At 31.5% G+C, this 18,650-nt stretch overlaps 2 protein-coding genes across 2 annotated transcripts in view; both read right to left on the bottom strand.

Annotated features, from left to right (window-relative positions):
• Nucleotides 1-18,650, bottom strand: part of LOC125835590 (protein TIFY 10A-like) — a 713,864-nt gene that overhangs the window by 611,439 nt on the left and 83,775 nt on the right. The window lies entirely within an intron of this gene.
• Nucleotides 3,316-9,164, bottom strand: LOC125835585 (protein trichome birefringence-like 16). The gene is made up of 6 exons (XM_049514700.1): nucleotides 8,970-9,164; nucleotides 7,116-7,333; nucleotides 6,063-6,209; nucleotides 5,468-5,626; nucleotides 4,976-5,171; nucleotides 3,316-4,531 (listed from the first exon to the last, which is right to left on the bottom strand). The coding sequence occupies exons 2-6, from the start codon at nucleotides 7,258-7,260 to the stop codon at nucleotides 3,703-3,705; spliced, it is 1,476 nt and encodes a 491-aa protein (XP_049370657.1). The 5' UTR covers nucleotides 7,261-7,333; nucleotides 8,970-9,164; the 3' UTR covers nucleotides 3,316-3,702.

The raw sequence follows: 18,650 nt of genomic DNA on the forward strand, positions 1-18,650 counted from the left end.
TTAATTTCTTTTTTGATGTTTTTAAGAAGAAAGCAAAAAAACGCTCGATGGAAAGATGGTTATTTATGCTCTTTTCAAAACGTAACTAATTTGTATTTAAAATCTTTTTTACCTCTTTTGATTTTTTTTTGTTCCATGATTTTCTCTGTTCTATTATTAATTATTTGTATTCTTTCAAATTAATCAAAATAAAATAAATACATAACTAATCTCTTAACAAACTAAAATAATGTCATTTTTAATAAATAATGACACTGTTGCTAAGGAGTTCCACTAAAAGCTAGAATATTGCTCTTTTGAAAAATTTTCCATAAATTTTTAAGTCACTATCTTATTAAATTAATACAACTTGATAAAAAAATATTAAAAAAGTTATGCGGGGTGGGGTGGAGCGGGTTGAAAATGAAAAAAAAGTTATAATGCGGGGCGGATTAAAAATTTTGAGGGTTAAGCTCAATCTGCCCCATCCCTACCCTGTACCGCTCTATTGCCATCCCTACTAAACCTGATATAACGTACCATTTGTTACATAACTATTTAAATTTTATTTTTCTATAAATAATAGTGTAATCATCTAAAATTTATTAAATATAAATTTATAAATGATTCGAATTATATTAAATTCATGAATATATTAGTCCAAATAAATATTATGGATTAATATCATTGGGTTAATTATTTAAGTTCAATAAATATGAATTTAATTAAAGTCCAAACTTATTGATTTGAGCTACCATATATGAGTTCAGTTTGTTAAGCTCAATGTTATCTCATCCTAGAGAGTAGAGACCCAGTTTGGTGTCACGTGTCAAATAATGTGACATGCCAAGTCAAACAAAAAAGCCAAAAGGATCATGCAATGTGTCAAAATGACAAGCCACTTTTAAAGCCCATATGTTATGTCACTTAAATTTGATTAACCGGATGGAAATTTGTTCCTATCACAACTCCTTACTCCACAACTATAAATAGAGGTCCTCATAATTTCAGAAAAGGAATCGAAAATTCTAAACAAGAATCTAGAGAAAACTCATGGATCAAAATGCCATAGATTTCTCTATAAGCTACAAAGTTTAAGAATTCAAGCATTCAAGTTCAAGAACGATTAAGATCAAGATCATCAGATTCAAGAGCAAGTTCGAAGTCCTTGAATTCAAGTAAAAGTCAAGATCAAGATAAAGTTTAAGTTCAAGTTCATCAAAATTCAAAAACGATTATGTATCCAATACATAACCATGAACACGATACATACTAATTTGTGTTTCAATAATTAGGGTTTTATATCAAAACTAACATTTGAAAACGATACATTATACTTGATAAAATTGTAATGTATCATAAAGGTGAAACAACGAATTATACATTAATTTAAGAATCAAAATCAACTAGATACATTAAAAGATATGTTGAAAGCAATATAAAATAAAAATAAAATCAACAATTTGATATGCTAAAAGTAAAAAAAAAAACGATGAAGAAATCCCTCTACACTTTCTTTTTTGCTCTGTATCAACTTTTGTAGCTTTTTTTCACTTTCAACAATGACTTCTTCCATTAATCTCGACCCAAAGCCCTTACCAAAAAACTAAAGTAATGAAAAGATATCTACTTCTTGAATAACTTGAAATTGATGGACATGGGCATGATAATGCATATCCAACTTTTTTTTTTCCTTTTTGGGATTTTTTTTCACATTAGCTTTAGAAGTCGAAGGTGCATCATTCTTCGACTTTGACTTCTCTAAACTCAGATTCTTCATGAATAGAGGATTTTTGTTTCATTGTTTAGATCCATTTTCAACAAATCCTTCGTCGTCAGAATAAAAAATATGACCCACATTATCTTCTTTATTTGAAAATAATTGGGTAATTCCAATACTAAAAAAGAACATCATCCATATGTATCAGAAAGTTGAAGATGAAAAATCTAACTTTAAAAAAAAACGATAATCGATGAGTTGTAAAGAAGAATACCTCTTCAAAAACTTTAAATCAATTTACTGGAAAGAGAAAAGAATAATTGAAATTAAAAAAATTGAGTGATGGAGGTAACTGGTGATATGGTGGAGTGATTATAAACGTGAAAAAGGGAGAAAATCGTAGATTTAGAATGTGGAAGTTATGTACCCGGAAATGAGAGATTGAGAGAAAAAAAAAAGGATTTTGTAAATTTTTGAAATGTAGGGAACAATAGAAAATAGAATAAAAAAAGATGCGTAGTTCAATAATTTTTCCTTAAAAAAATATATCCAATCTACCTCAATGTTCTAACGTGAAATTTTAAAAAGGCTTGGCAACTAAAAGGGAGGAAGAAAGAATCAAAAGAGGAGATTAATACTATTAAACACTAAAATTGTGACCAACTAATAAGGAGAAAATCAGGGATTAATATATCCTACTCGTTACTAAACACTACATTTAAGGAAAAATATTGTTAATTAATTAGTTAGGAGTTATTTTAATTCAATTCTTTTGTTCCTCCTGACCGAACTCGCCAATAAATCACAATAGAATAAGTTCTTCTTGCACGGAGAGTAGCGTAACGTCGGAGACATCTTTATCTGAGGAGGAGGCTCCGTCATCCGGCTCCTCATAAATTATGTTAGGATCGGCCGGCACATCCTGAAAGGCTTATAGGAAAGAAATGATAGGCTCCGTTGTTGATACACAAGTACATATTGAAAAACATATTCAAGCTGCACTTGTGGGACGAGACTATTCGGTTTATTATTATTAATACATTAGTATATTTGTTATTGTTATTTTTTTTATATATTCAACAAATGTTACATCCGATAAGTTTTTTACTGTTAAAACATGAAACATAAACAATAATGTCATAACTAGTACTAATAAATAGTCTTATATATTAATTATGAAATTTCCTCTTTTCTCCTCTTTTTAAGCTTTAAAGATTAGTTGGCTATCTTTATTTTATAGTAACTGCAGCCGGCAAGGTTTTGAAAAATTAACAACATAAAATTTCTTGTTAGAAAAATTTATAAATAGAAGGATAAAAATGAATTAGGATATTATTTTTTTTTTTCATATTTCAGGCATTTGAAAGATACTATTGTTAAAAAACTTCATATTTCAGGCATTTGAAAGATAAAAGTCTATTACTGAGCTTGAAATAACCTATTTATACTTATTTAGTGAATTTTTTTCAAATATATATACAGACTGCAAGTTAAAATTATTAAATTCAAGTGAAACCTTTGATAGTTTTCCCTATGTCACAGGACTTGTTCTACATTGATAATTCCCCATCATATTCAATAAAGAAGAGAGTATTTAAGCAAATGTAAATATTTAAGCATCATCTGATCACTAGAAAACTCACCTTGTGCTGGTCTTCCTCTTCCCAAGTACACTCTCATGTCTTACAAACATACTCATTTTGAGTTTCCACCCTACATGTCAAGGGTCAAGCCTCTTCCGTACCCCAACCCCTCAAAAAGAATCTAGTCTCTAACAAATGGTAGGACAAACCAATCTATAAATTCCAACAATAATGTATAACTCAACTACTCCTAAAATATGGTGCAAACTACTGTCTGATCAGCAATACCCCCATGTATCAAAGCTGAATCCAAGTTGTCAAGCTCCAATTGCCAAAATCTTCCAGACATTATTCAATTCATGCTGCAGCAGTGTTGAAGAGATCAATGTTGAAGCACTGTTCCTTGCCGGTCTTGCAATATTAAAGTTGAGCAAAAAGAACTTCATTCCATGTATCTGGAACACCAGGCAAGCACCAATGCAAACAATCCTGCACTCCAGGTGTTGATTTGATGCTGTATCGAGATATATGACCTTCATCTCTCAGCTGAGACAAAGCTGTGATGTCCAAAAGCTTGACAGCTGTTCCTTTTACCGCCCCTGCTGCACCAGCATCACTAGATTCATCTTGTAGAACCTCCTTTCCACCAGAAAGTGGAGTGGTGTTATCGCAGGTCCCTCCAGTGTTCCAATCTCCATTAAAAAAATGTCTGGGCGATATAGACCGGTAAAATGCTTTAAGACCAGGGTATTTTGGCAGCTGTGAATCTACCCATTTAATGATACTGTGAATTGTAAGATTCTTGGCACCATTAATATCTGCAATTTTCCTGTTCGTGTTAGGAACACCATCCACATACATGACCCACCGGTTGGCGTTAAGCTTTCCTCTATTCCAATGGTGTCCTGTGTTTAGCACAAGGACATCAAATCTGGGTAGGAAACGACTTAAAAATGCAGGTGGACGATCCAGGTGCATGGCATAATCAGTAAGAGGGTTAGAGGCATTAATGGGTGTCAAGTTACACAAACTAGCAGACCAATAGTAAAGAATAGTTGTTTGGGTCCTCGGAAATCGATAAGCCCATCCATCAGGTCGTACAGCATGACGAGCCTTTACAAGACCATAGTCACGTCCCACGTCGAGAACATCAGGTCTGTCTTCACCACCAGTAATCATACACATAAGCGACTGGAATTGTTGTCTGCCAAGAGAATCCCCAATGAAGGCCAGAGTTTTGTTCTCCATCCTGGATCCACAACCAAGTTCAGAAAATTCCTTGTATGTAGAAAGAGTGAAGTCAATTAAGTATCACATGAAGACTTGAGGAAGAGAGAAGACAGTGCAATATTTCTATGCAACAAGAAACTTAGACTTGGAAACTTTGTCCAAAAAGAATTTTCTCTATTCAGACATTAGGATGTGAGAGAGATGAGGACAACAGGCACTACATAGAGGAGTTTCACAGTCACCATTTCTTGCAGTTTATGTGCGATATAAGTTCTAATATGTTGGGTTCGCTCAAGCTCACTCTTCTGCTCTTGGAAAATACATGACAAGACATGGTAGGTACAGTACTTCTTATGCCACTCAGAAAAAGAGAGAAGGTTCTAATAGAGCACATAAAAAAATTTCTTAGATTATACACATTGCAAGCATCAGATGGTGATCAGTTTCAGAAAAAAGAACATACTTTTTCAGGAATTTAACACCTGTAAACTCTTCCATCTCACAATCCCTTGGTCTCCAACGTAGTTTCTCATATTCAAAATCCGTACGCTGTGTCAAGCGGCAAGCCCACATGGCTGACAACCACCGCTTGCAGTGAAATCCAGAATATAAAGGCCGACTATCATCTGTGACCCATCTACCTTTAGCATAATTACAACCTGGAAATTAAGATAAGGGTATTAGTAACTAATTACTTACTAACCGTTGTAACAAATTCACCAAACAATTTAAGGATAGGTCGCTTGGCAAACAAGACCATTTTTTAGATTATCCAGAACCCAAGAAGGGTGAAAAATAATTTATACAAGGAAAAAAATTAGGATTTAATTCAAAGACAATGTAATCAAATGATTCAAATCCATCAAGATTCGAGTCTTGTGAACATTAAGATAAAATCTACAGCTAAATGACATCGAAGAGCAGGAAACAAAGAATCAAATAGAACGATAATCACCATGATCTTTTGAGTCAGATGTCATATTTTCTATAGCGACGCCTGCAGAATTCAGTGGAGCAGCGACTTCGTTTTCCTGTTCTTTTGAACTATTTTTTTCTTCCAAAGCTTTTAAATCTCCTCCTTTTTGGGTAAAGCTGGGAGGAATACCTGCACTTCCTGAAAAGGACCATAAAAACATCAAACTGTGGAGACTAGAGATCGCTTAACCTCAATGGTATCTCAGAGTACAAAGATAGTATAAAACATGAATAGGTCACAGTGAAAATAGTTCTTTACTGCATAAAATAACACTTTAAAAAGGAAGCCCGGTGCACAAAGCATGCCAAGTTAGCAGGGTCCGGAGAAGGGCCACACCCCCATAAAACTCACACTTTGGCAAACATAAATCAAGTTGAGGAGCTGGAAGCAACAGATTCAGCATACAATAAGCAGATTAGGAGCTATTTTATTCATACAACTCGGGAAGAGGGAAGTTCCTATTTCTTTTAACTTGAAGGACAGAAAACTGACACATTACTTTACTATTACTGGTAATTCTTTATGATTTGAGGCACTCAGAAAAAATAAAAGATAGTACTCGAACATACTGTACCTTCAATTGCAGTATTAGTAATCGGTTCTTCTGTCACCTTATCCTTCGTAGAAGAGTTCGAAATGGAAGATTCAAAGTTCACATTTTCTTCTGATTGCCCTGATCTATTTCTTTCTCTTAAAACTTCTTCATCTTTCACTTTATAATCTGCAAGAGAAACAGAGAATAGATGAGTAGGATTTGGCAACATTCCCATCAAGTTCTTTACTCTGTCACAATACTACTGTCCTTTTTTGGTTTGTCCCAAAACAACTACTTACCTTAAAGAGGAAAGATTGTTTCTCCCTCCAACATTTAAATTGATGTCAAACCATACTATATTTTATTGTTTCAAACTCGACGTGACATCCTATCGATTAACATTCAACTTTTTAATATTTGAAACATTATGTTAAAACACTTCTGCACCAAACTGCATAAGACAACTTATCCAAACATTTCACTCTCAATACCTAGAAAAGTCAAAATAGGATCTTAATGGGACATATCCACTGTGGGGAATTTAGATTAGTAGCCTTGTTACTTAAAGTTGTTGAAGAAACAGATGATATCATTATTTACTGGGAAAAAGTTGAGAAAAGAAGCTTTATGTTTTAGCATAATTCAAGAAGATCAAGCGGCTGAGAGGTTTCCACAACAAAGAAAATTATTGTGCAAAAGAACCAGACAAAATATGCAAGAACCACAGCTTCTGCCAAGTTTCATGTCATCTCAACTCAAATACAGCAATGTGATCCGGCATAAATAAAACACCTTTGTTAATATAGACATGATTTGTTCTGGTACCTGCCATCTACAATGGCTGCTCCAGTGGTATTGGGTTTTATGCAACCACTGGCTCGTAAGCATCTCAGTAAAAAAATGCTCCTTACCACTAAACATATACAAAAAGATTTTTTTTCACAAAAATAAAACAGGTTGAACAGCCAAATAACAGCAGCTTCTACGACTTAATATACACAACCTTATCTTGGGTCAACATATTTGCTAATTCAAAGTGGAAAATGAACTACCAATGGTATGGAAAATGTCAAAAGAGAATTTATGCCAAACCTGGAGAAATCTGGAAGACACGATCTTGAGATGGTGTCCAATAAGAGAGAAAGGGGCTTTTCACGTATGCCAAAATAATAACACTGGCGCAGACAAATCCAATAAGGATGAGAGAGATCAGTGGAACCTTTAAACCTCCCTTCATCCTCAATTCATAGAACTTAGGTACTTGAAGTCATTCCACCATAGTGGATGTTGTGTTCACTTCAGTTTAGTAACTGAAATAGTTGAAAGGGAAATGTTTGAGGCAAGATTGAAAATACTGTTTCTGGTGTAAAAAGATTGATTAGATATTCAAGGGACAATTTTAGACTCCTGATATAGACAACAAAAATTTACACAGAAATATTAATAGGAAGACACCTTCATGACAACATGATAGACAATAATTTTCTACTACCCACCAAGGCTCACAATTCTGCTGTAAAGTTTGTCAGAGTTAATGAAGTACAAATACAAGCTTGAAACAAAAAATAAGTAGAAGTGATAGAGAGAGAGTAGGAGAGTGGAATTAAAAGGAAACTACCACTCTTACAGTTACCCTCTCTTCTTATCTATGTAGGGAGTGATGAGGGTGTTGTAGGAAAAAGATATTGTAGTAGGCTCACAGTAAAATTAAGTCCAAAACTACTTCTATGTCCCTTTATCACTAAATAGTATAGATATGAGATGAAAAACCTTCTTATCATTTGAGATGCCTGATATAAAAAAACCTTCCTTTGTAGGAAACTACAATCAAATTGTCAACACTTGAGATTCCTCCTAGATCAACAACAGATATCTTTCCTTTAGCTTCCTTCTCCATATCCTAGAGCCCTTTTTGGGTTCCCCCACCCAATTTCATGACCAAGTTGACCCTGACTTTACCATCTATAAGATCTTTCTAACCTTAGTCCAACCCTGCATCTTAATGTTGAATACAATTAGTTTCTCGCATCTTGAATTTTATTATTGCAAACTACAGAGCAACTTCGGTCTTATAAATCTTTTCAATGCAATTTTCCCTTTGCTCACACCATAGCACCTCTCTTTGTTGCTCTCTCTTATTTATCACATTTTCTCTTACACTTTCTTTCTTGATTGCTCACTTCTAGCTTGATTTCATAACTCAAAATGGCCACCTCTATCTATAGGTGGTGATGGAAGCATTTAGTGAGGGTATATGCTACTCTCTTCTAAAATATTACTAAGTTATGTTGCTTAGATCCTCTGAAAATGTCGCCACTGCGTGTTCCTCAAAAAGTTATGCATTTTTGGAGTATTTGACATGAGTCCAGCCGCATTTTTGGATAACTACCTATTTCTAGAATTCTAGAGTTGTTCTTTGAATTCTCATGAATTACTTGAATATTCTATAGTCATCTGAACATCAAAGAAATAAAGTTGGTTTTGTTTCTAATCAATTCAGTTTTGGATAAAGCACAGAGCTGCGTTTTTCGTAAGGACACATCAACTACTGAAATTCTGATTGAAGCAGATTCATTGAGTGTCTTTGCCCCCTTAAGTAGTGTTAAATTATGAAGTCCAAACTAGTTCCAAATGCTAGTAAAAATAACGAATTTTTTAAAATGAAAAAATTGCATTAACAAAACCCAGAAACAAGATAATTCGTAGATCCCTTACGAAATTACTTATCAAAATTTCAAGTTCTGTTCAAAACACATATACACAAGTTACAACGATCAAGTGAGCGAACCCTAGAAAATACTGATGAAGATATTATACACATACACAGCACCAAATATTCAACAACAAAAAATATGGATCTTTAGAAATTGGCAAATTAAAAATTCACAAAATACAAACTGAATTACGTCAATGTGAATCTAAATACTACAATCTAGAAATGCATACCTGAAAACGCCTGAAATCTAACCTCCGAATCCAATTTGATCATGGAACAATAATTTCTTTAGCAAATAAAAAAAAAATGAATTCAGTGTCGAAATATTTATGAAATAATGATGCAAAATTGAAGTTTAGAAAAAAAAATCAACTCAGAGATATTAAGTTTGAAGGTGAAGAAGATAGCTGGAGAAGAAGGAAGAACCAATGGAGAAACAGACAGAGGAGATCGCGGATACAGGAAAATGAAAGAAATTATTTATATGACACTTTGACTCTAACTTATGAATCAGCTAGCTAGAATTACGCACATATTAGAAATTACCAAAATATTTATATATTATTTTATTTTTATAAATAAATCAGTTATTTTATTTTATATCACACATGAAATTATATATTATGTAAACTTTTAAATTGCAAATGATTTATAGAAGAAATTTTATCTATAATTTTGGGGATATTTTGTAAATAACCACTAAAAATAACTTAATTAAACTTCATAGTTATAGTTTGTTAATTACAATTCGTAACTACATACTAGAAGGAGGAGAGAGACGAGCAAAATTGGGAGAGGGACGAGAGAGGCAATTGAAGGTAAAGGTGGAGAGAGACAAATTGTATTTGTATATCTGTCATATAATTGTATATGTATTATTTGTATTTGTATATGTATAAGAGAGGAGAAAGGCGAGAGAGGGGAAGAGAGGAGAAAAACGCACGTAATCATAGCTAAAAAGGGGTTGCAAATGGTAATTAATTTAAATTATAGCTATGTTAGCTTATTAATTAGTAATATTTACTTATCCCCGTAATTTCTCCTATAATTTTAACCAACTATCAAACATGATATTTCTTATCTTAAGTCTAATACATTTATCATATTTTTCCTAACTAACTACCAAACGATCCCTTATGTTATAAATGAAAAGATATTTTATTTTGTGGATCTCAAAACATTTATTACAAGTAGCAAATATTATTAAAAAAAACATAACACTACACTGATGTAAAAATGCATGTTAGTGTGCATATAAATTGATTGTAAATAAATTCGAATTAGATATGTTGATGGTATAAATACATCTAATGTAGTTTAAATAAACCAATAATACTTAGTAATAATATTTACTTAGCTGATGTAGTGGTGGAATTGTTTCACCCCTAATCGGAGGATTCAGGTTCGAGCATTGAAAGTGATACCGTTGAATGGATCCTGCAGTAGCACAATTTAAATTCAATCGGACTTCAATCCGCTTCCCAATAGTTTAAACGATCGACCATAAATAATAAGTAAATAATATTAAAAATAATTTTACAAGTCATTATATTATAATTTTAAAAAATATATTTTATATGCTTTTTATGTGAGGTTTCATTTTTATACATAAAGATTCATTCACAAAATCTGAAAGTATCATTTTCTTCTATTTATTCTGTAAGCAATAATTTTTTTTAATTCTTCAATTATATTGTGCTTAATAAGATCAAATAAGTTAAATTTAAGTTACTGTGCACGTCGTCTTTTAGTATAATATCACCACTATGTATATTCAATGAGCATTTTAATTGGTTAAAATTGATGAGAATAAAATAAACCTATTATAAAATATCATTGGATATCCCCCCCCCCCCCCCACGCACACATATATATATACACCTATTCATTAGTCATATTTTTCTAATCTTGATGGCCAAGAAACTTGGTCGTTTGGTAGGCCGCATTAAAACAAGGGAAATTTACATGTATAAGCAAATATATATTGGTTAATTAGTTAACATAGTTATAGCTTGCCTTAATTACAACTGGCGCCTACTTTTAGCTATAATTACGCGGCTCAGTTTTTTAGTTTTATATATTTCACACGTTTGTATAATTCAGAATTTGTATAATATAATTTGTATGACATTTGTATAATTCAGAATTTGTATAATATAAAATAATTCCTTACACTTCTAATGTTTGTAACTGTATAAATTCGTTATTTTGAGTTTATACAAAAATAATTGAATTATACAAATGTACCCGCAAATTATACAAACTAGACAGCTTAAATTGTAGCTACAACCCGTAAATATGCAAACAATAGCTATGGAGCATAATTAAGTTTATTATAGTGGCTATTTGCGAAAGTGTCCCTTAAAACAAATAGTTCATGTACTATGTATGGTATTATTTAATACTATGTTTGGTAGGAATTTTGGCCTATGTATAAGTAATTCATGGATTAGTAATACATCCTACATTGTATTATAGACTGTATTACTAATACCTTCCATTTCGAGATATTAGTAATACATAGGATATAATATCATGGATAATATCCCTCAAATCATTTTAATTAATTTGTTTATTTTCTTGATTTTATGTTTTATATTTGTACTAGTAAATTTGTTTAAATAAATTACCTTACAAATTATTTAGAGAGAGTTGTTTGTTACTAAATAAATCCAATTCAAATTAATACAATATTGAAATGTGAGTTGCTTAATATTAACTAATTAAAAAGACAAATATAACACCACATGACGTTTGTGATCTTAATTGAATGTATAATTTGTTGATATATATATATATATATATATATGTGTGTGTGTGTGTGTGTGTGTGTGTATGTGTGTGTGTGTGGTTTTTTAATTATTTGTATTTTGAACAATTTATAAATTTACATACATATTAAAATTACAACTTGCAAATTTTATGTGTAAATTTAGATGGTTTATTCAATTTTACTATTGTTTACCGTCTTTTCAATTTTAAAAGTAGAAAGTTTATCTTTTTAAAATTGAAAATTGACATTTTGTTAGTGAAATTTTTTACTAAGATGACAATTATTTATCCTCAAATAATTTAAGTGAAAAAAAGGCAAACATGACAACAAAATTGTTCTTCTCATAGCTAATTTAGAAGAGAAAAGGCCCAAAATAGTCCCTCATCTTTGAGTTAAAACTCAAAGTCATCCTTGAGTTTTCACATGGAGCATTAATAGTCCCTTATATTTGCAATATTGGTGCACTTTTGGTCCTCCTCCTAAATTTTGCCTATTTTTTAACATTGTTTTTATCCATAATTTATGTATGGAATTAATGTTCAATCATCATTTTATATATTTAGTAGAAATAATAACTTCATGTGAGAGAATGTGAGAAGAAAAATACCTTGTTTTGTTTAGTAGAAATCGTATTGCAAATAAAGTTGAGAGGTTCATCACGACGATTTCACGTGTAATAGTACACTTTTTTCTTTTCTTGCAACGTCATACGTCAAGATGTTCTTAGTTTTGCTGCAGTAATATTTCTACTGAACAGAACAAGGTGTTCTTCTTCTCACATTCTCTCACATAGATTTATTATTTCTACTAAAATATATAAAAGACAATTGAACATTCCTTACATAAATCTGTGCACAAAATTAATGTTAAAAAATAGGCAAAAGTTTAGGGGAGGACCAAAAGTGCACTAATATTGCAAACATGAGGGACTATTAGTGCTCCATGTGAAAACTCAATGATGACTTTGAGTCTTAACCTAAAGATGAGGGACAATTTTGGGACTTATCTCTAATTTAGAAGGCCATAAGAAAATAATATTGTCCGACAATATTTACCTTAACCTAATTACATAATAATTCAAGGATATAATTGGAAAGAAGTTTTTTATAAAGTTTTAATCCAAACACAAGATGAGGTGAGAAACAATGAACCAAACACTTGATAAAAACTGCATTACTAATCCCTACACTATTAATCCCTGCATTATTAATCTCAGCTAAGCCTGACAGCGGAACAGAGAGGTATAGGTATCGGTATTGTTCCGTCCCGATCCGTTATCGATCCAGTGCCGGTCCGGTCGCCTTAGGTTCGGTTCGGTATGAATGGTAAACGGGAGGGGTAACGGGACGGAAGTTGGGAATTATTGGACCGATTAATACCGGTTCTGGTGTCGTACTGGTCTAGTCCAGTTCACATTGGAATTTAATTTTTATTTTATTTTTAAATATAGTTGTTGTCAGCCGTTGGGTAAGGCTATTGGGCCCCACCTAACGGCTATTTCACCCTCTAACCCCCCCCCCCCCCCCACACACACACACTCTAACCCCAAACTTTATTTAATACCCCAAAGTTTTAAAATTACATTTTAGTCCTATTTTTTTAACTATAAAAACCTCCAAACCTTCATTATTTTTACTCACAAATTTTCTTCATCTTCCATTCTCTCAAGTCTCCAATCTCTATTAAATTACAATTATATTAGTTTGAAAGCAATTTTTGTGAATTATTTTGGTCTTTGGAGCAACTTTTAAGCTTCAAGTTTCAACTTTCATCTATCGATTTTCGGCTTTCGGTCATACACATCTACTTAAAATGTAGATGTTTGGTACATTCGTTTCAACCTTCATATTTTTAGTTACTTATTTAGTTATTTATTTGTTTGCATTTAATATTTGTATTATATATAATTTGCTCACTTTTAATATTTTAATATGGATTCCAGTAAAAAGAAATGTCGGCAAAGGTAAACAAACTTTTTTTAGTGCGGTCACTAATGTATTTACCAGAAACTTCGGCAAAAATAAGAAATTCGATAGTTCTTCTAAATCTAAAACTAGATAAGTAGCTCAAGTAAGAATAAATACGGAATATTTTACGCATGTTGGAAAAACTATTTTTAATATTGATAGTAATATTGAATTAGATCAATAGCATGAATCTTTACAAGCAATGTTTGGTAATTTTGACGAAGAATTAGATGAAGAAGTAGAACATGATAATGTTAATGATGATATTAATACTTTTGATGATGATGATGATGATGAAAAAACAGAGTCTGTTACGGCTACTAGTCTCACTCCCAGTCCCGCTCCCATTACATGTCCTGCTCTCATTCCCCCCGTACATCCTAATCGGGCTAGGCCCAAGGTCAAACGTACTAAAAAAGTTGTTGTGTGGCAATTTATGACCCAGAGTGAAACACCTAGCTTGACATCAGTTAAAGATAGTATAAAAATTGAAGCTAAAAAATTGTATGACTTGTATAATTCTCATTGAATAAATGAAGTAGTATGTAATGAAGAACCTGAAACGTCTAGGTGTAGATATGATGAAGATAATATTGATGATATGCTAGAAAGTTATCTTGGACTTGCTACTGATGAAAAGAATGATTTTGATACATATAATAATCAGGGAACAGAAACTATTAAGGATCCACAAGGATACTTGACCTTTTAGATTGGTGGAGGAATCGCGGAAAGGAATTTGCAGAACTTTAATCGGTGGGTCGAGATGTGTTAGTTATTCAAGCATCTTTAGTAGCTTCGGGGGCGCTTTTAGTGCAGCAAGATTTCAAATTGGAGAGCATAGGTATTTATTAGCAGCATACAACTTGGAGATATCGATATTATTTAGAGAATGAATTAATGTCGAGAGAAGGAGTTATGAAAATGATATTGATGAAATGTTGTAAGATTTTAGTGACGACGACATTGATACATTGGAGGTACTAGCCGATCAACCAATTCCAGATCATGTTACTAGAGAAATGTTAATGACTTAAGACAGGACTTCCTTGGTAACTTGCATTATTAGTATGATAATTCGAGGTCTAATTCAAATAGAGTCCTTCCTAGAAGGTGGTTGAGTAGATTCGGTCATCTACTAATATTTGTAACTCAAATTGTACTATTTAATTTTTATTAATAAAATTATAGGCAATTCGCCTTAATTTTTTTTTATTCTCTTCAATTTATCACAAGTCTTTTTTATTATATTTCAGTTTACAAATGACAACGTCCAAACTTAAGTTATAATTTGAAATTTTAAAAAAAATCAATTTTAAAGTTTGAAATTTAAACTTTAAACTTTTAAAATTTTAAATTTAAACTTTAAGAGTTTAAACTTTTTAAGTTTAAAATTTAAATTTTCAAACTTTTAAAGTTTGAAATTTTAACTTTAAAGATTGAAATTTAAACTTTAGGAGTTTAAATCTTATTTTTATTAAAAAATTAATAAGTTAGAGTATATATTTTGAAATATTTCAATTTTAAGTTAGACTTTTAAAAAGACATATTTCGTATTTTTTTAATTTTAAATTAGATTTTAATTAATAATTAATTTATTTTAAAAAAAAAAAACTAGTCGTTATCCCGATTTACTAGTCCGGTATGGTCCCGGTACTGTACCGGTCTGGGACGGTAGGTACCAAAAATTTTGGTGTATCGGTACCAGTCCGATTTTGATTTGGTAGTTTTCCTCGCGTATGACGTCGGTTTCGGTCCGGTTCCGATCGATGTCGGTCCGGTAGTCTCGGTCCCGATTTCGTTGTCGGTCCTAAATTCTCAGCATTACTAATCTCTTCATTATTAATCTTTGTAACAAACGATCCCTTAATGTACTGTAACAATTTTATTTTCTCAAAGTATGTTGATTTTCAAGACTATGAATAGCCTCTATATGATATATGAAGACAAAGAAGAACAAAAAGTTCTGCTTCGCTCTTCTTCCGCTTATTTTACTTTATATCAATTTTTTTATATAACACATTATCAGTACGAGTCTCTACAATTTCAAGCAAATACTTTAAAAGTCTCCAAGGTATACACTTTTTTTCTTTTTTAATTAATGTCATCAATTTTTTCTAAAGTTGAATATTTTGCTTTCAATATATCGAACAAAAGATATTGTTCTTGTGTGCTAGATGTCGAAATTCATCTTGATGCAATGAATTTGACAGACACCAACAAAGACAAAAATCAAACATCAAGTCAAAATTGTGTCAAGACAATATTATTTCTTCATTGTTACCTTGATGAGGGCTTGGAAATGAAAATACCTCACTATTAAAGATTTTCTTGTATTGCAGAATAATTTAAAAGATAGATATGACCATCTAGTTGTTCTTCCATAGGCACGTTATGATTGGATTCATGTGAGACTCCACGATTTTAAATTTATCAGTAGATATAATTTTTTTCATATTTAAAATTATTTCACAATTAAAATTATGAGGAGAAAATATCAAAGACCATGATATGTTGGAGAAAATTTTTTTCCACTTTTTCTGCCTCGAGTATATATTCCTGTAGCAGCAATATCGATAAATGAGATTAAAAAAATATTTTGTATTAATTTCACTTCTTCTTTTTGTTGAACAATAACATAATAACATATTAATAAAAAATTATGAAAGTCAACTTACTGATTTTATGTAATTTTCTAAAGTGATGCAGTAACTTTTCATCAATCTAAGTGTGAAAAAATTATAGTCTCAGTTATAATCATGTATATGATCAAGGAAGATATTTTAATCATGATGGCCGTTTTGCACCAAATAATAACCTTCATTAATAACAGAGTAAGAAGAAGCATGAAAAACACAAAGCGGTGCAAAAGAAAATTTCGGACAATAAATATTATGGATGTGAAAAAGAAAAATGGTAAAAAATTAAAGAAATTTTTAATATCTATCTTAAACTTTGAACAATTCACTTAGTTTGAATTATGAAAAAAACTTAACAATTTTCTCTTATGAAATAGAGGGAGTATAATCATATTTTTCTAATCCTATTAACAAATAAAGTTTGTGCAATGTTTTATTTAGCATATAATGTTATAATGTTTACTTTGTCTATATTTTTCATCTTAAATAATATAATGAATATCTCTCTAATTTTATTTGAATCAGTGATCAATCATGAAGATGTTTGTGATTGATAGTGGAACAATGCACATCATATTCAAAGACGAGAAATAGTTTCCTTACTTGCTTGGAAGAAAAACAAATGTTACTATAATTTTTGGTTATTCAAAATTGATTGAAGCTCTGAAAGAGCTATTATATTTCTGTCTAAGGGGATAAAACCCATTATAGAAAATGCATTGTTCTCTTCTAAATTTTCAAGAAACTTGTTAAGTTTTAAAGATATTCGTCGAAATGAATATCATATTGAAAAAATAAATGAAATGAATGTTGAATATCTTGGTACTATCAAGAATATATTAGACCGAAAATATCTTTTAGAGAAATTATCAACTTTATTTTCTGACTATATTATGCAAAAATAAGTATAATTAAAGCACACTCTATAAAAAATCAGAATTTTATTGATTTAAATATTTTTATGTTTTGCAAGACCGAATAAGTCATCATAATTGATCAATAATGATGAGACGAATCATTAAAAATTCAAATGAACGTTCATTAAAGAACCTATAGATTGTTACAAGGGATGAATTTTCATGTGTTGCTTGTTGTCAAGGAAAATCGATTATTAGGCCATAATCAACGAAGGTTGACATTGCATTCGTTAATTTCTTAAAATGCATACATGGAGATATATGTGAGTTGTTTAGATACTTTATGGTCCTAATAAATGCATCTTCAAGATGACCTCATGTATTCCTCTTATCATCTCATAGCCTGACGTTTGCGAAGTTATTGACACAAGTAATACGATTAATAAAACAATTTCTAAATTATTCCATTAAAGCAACTCGCCTTGATAATGCTCGAGAATTTACATTCCAAGATTTTGATGATTATTGTTTATCAATTGAGATAAATTTTATAGCTTATGTTCATACTCAAAATGACCTTGTTGAGTCATTTAATAAGCGCCTAATATTAATAGAAAATGTTACGATCCAGACCATCGTGATTGACACCCACACTAACCCTCCGGTGGGAGAACCACTACTACAACCTAAACCAAGCAACTAAACCAAAAACTAAAGCATTTAAGGATACGAAAACAAGAATAATATCTAAAAACTGAAGTATATCCTCTAAAAACAAAAATAATATTTATTTAAGGATACGTGGCAACTGATCCATTCAACACACCACAATCACAATCACAATCACAAGTATATCCTCAAGATCATATAATTAAGTCATGATTTCATGGTAACCATCATTCATCTATCTCATATACAACAAGTGTGATCAATAATGCAACATTCATGTCTATACATGTATCATAATGAAGCAAGAACAAACACACATCACACAATCATAGAATCACAGTCATCACCTACCTTGAAACAAGTTTGAAACCCTAAGAAACTTGATCCTTCCGTTTCCGAATTCGTTTATCTTGTTCTTGGTCTACAAACAATCAATACAATACGGGAATCAATAAACAATCACTAATTACCCGAATTGCTAACAATTGTATGAACCCTAGATCATACCTATGATCCCAAGCACCCAAAATAGGGTTGTTTCCACCATAGAATCTAGATCAAAACCCTCTTCATCAATAATTACCTATTCTATTACGTTCTACGGATCGAAAAATGGATTCGGGGAGTGAAAAGCTTACCTTTAGCCTCAAAAATGGTGGAAAACTATCAAGAGTCGCCTGGGTTCATTCCTTAGCTCTAAAAATCGAGAAGTGCAGAAGAAAGTCATTTAGGGGTTTATTTACGACTTTAAGTCGCGTTTGGCCCGGCACAACGACCAAAATCACTGCCAAAACGGCTTGCACGAAACTGTAAGCTATTTTAATAATTCCAAGACCCATATTTCACAACACACCTTTAATCAATGACGCTCAGAAAATACCGTTCACGCTAAGATCAATTTTGGGAGTTTTACTCGCCCGAATTTAATTTCATAAAGTCGTACAGATTCCTTAACGACTTATCTAACTACTCATGTAATCAAAATCATAAATAATTCATCCGATTG

This window comes from Solanum verrucosum, unplaced genomic scaffold (genome assembly GCF_900185275.1).
Source record: "Solanum verrucosum unplaced genomic scaffold, falcon-dt-bn FXZP01000040.1, whole genome shotgun sequence".
Classification (NCBI taxonomy): domain Eukaryota; kingdom Viridiplantae; phylum Streptophyta; class Magnoliopsida; order Solanales; family Solanaceae; genus Solanum; species Solanum verrucosum.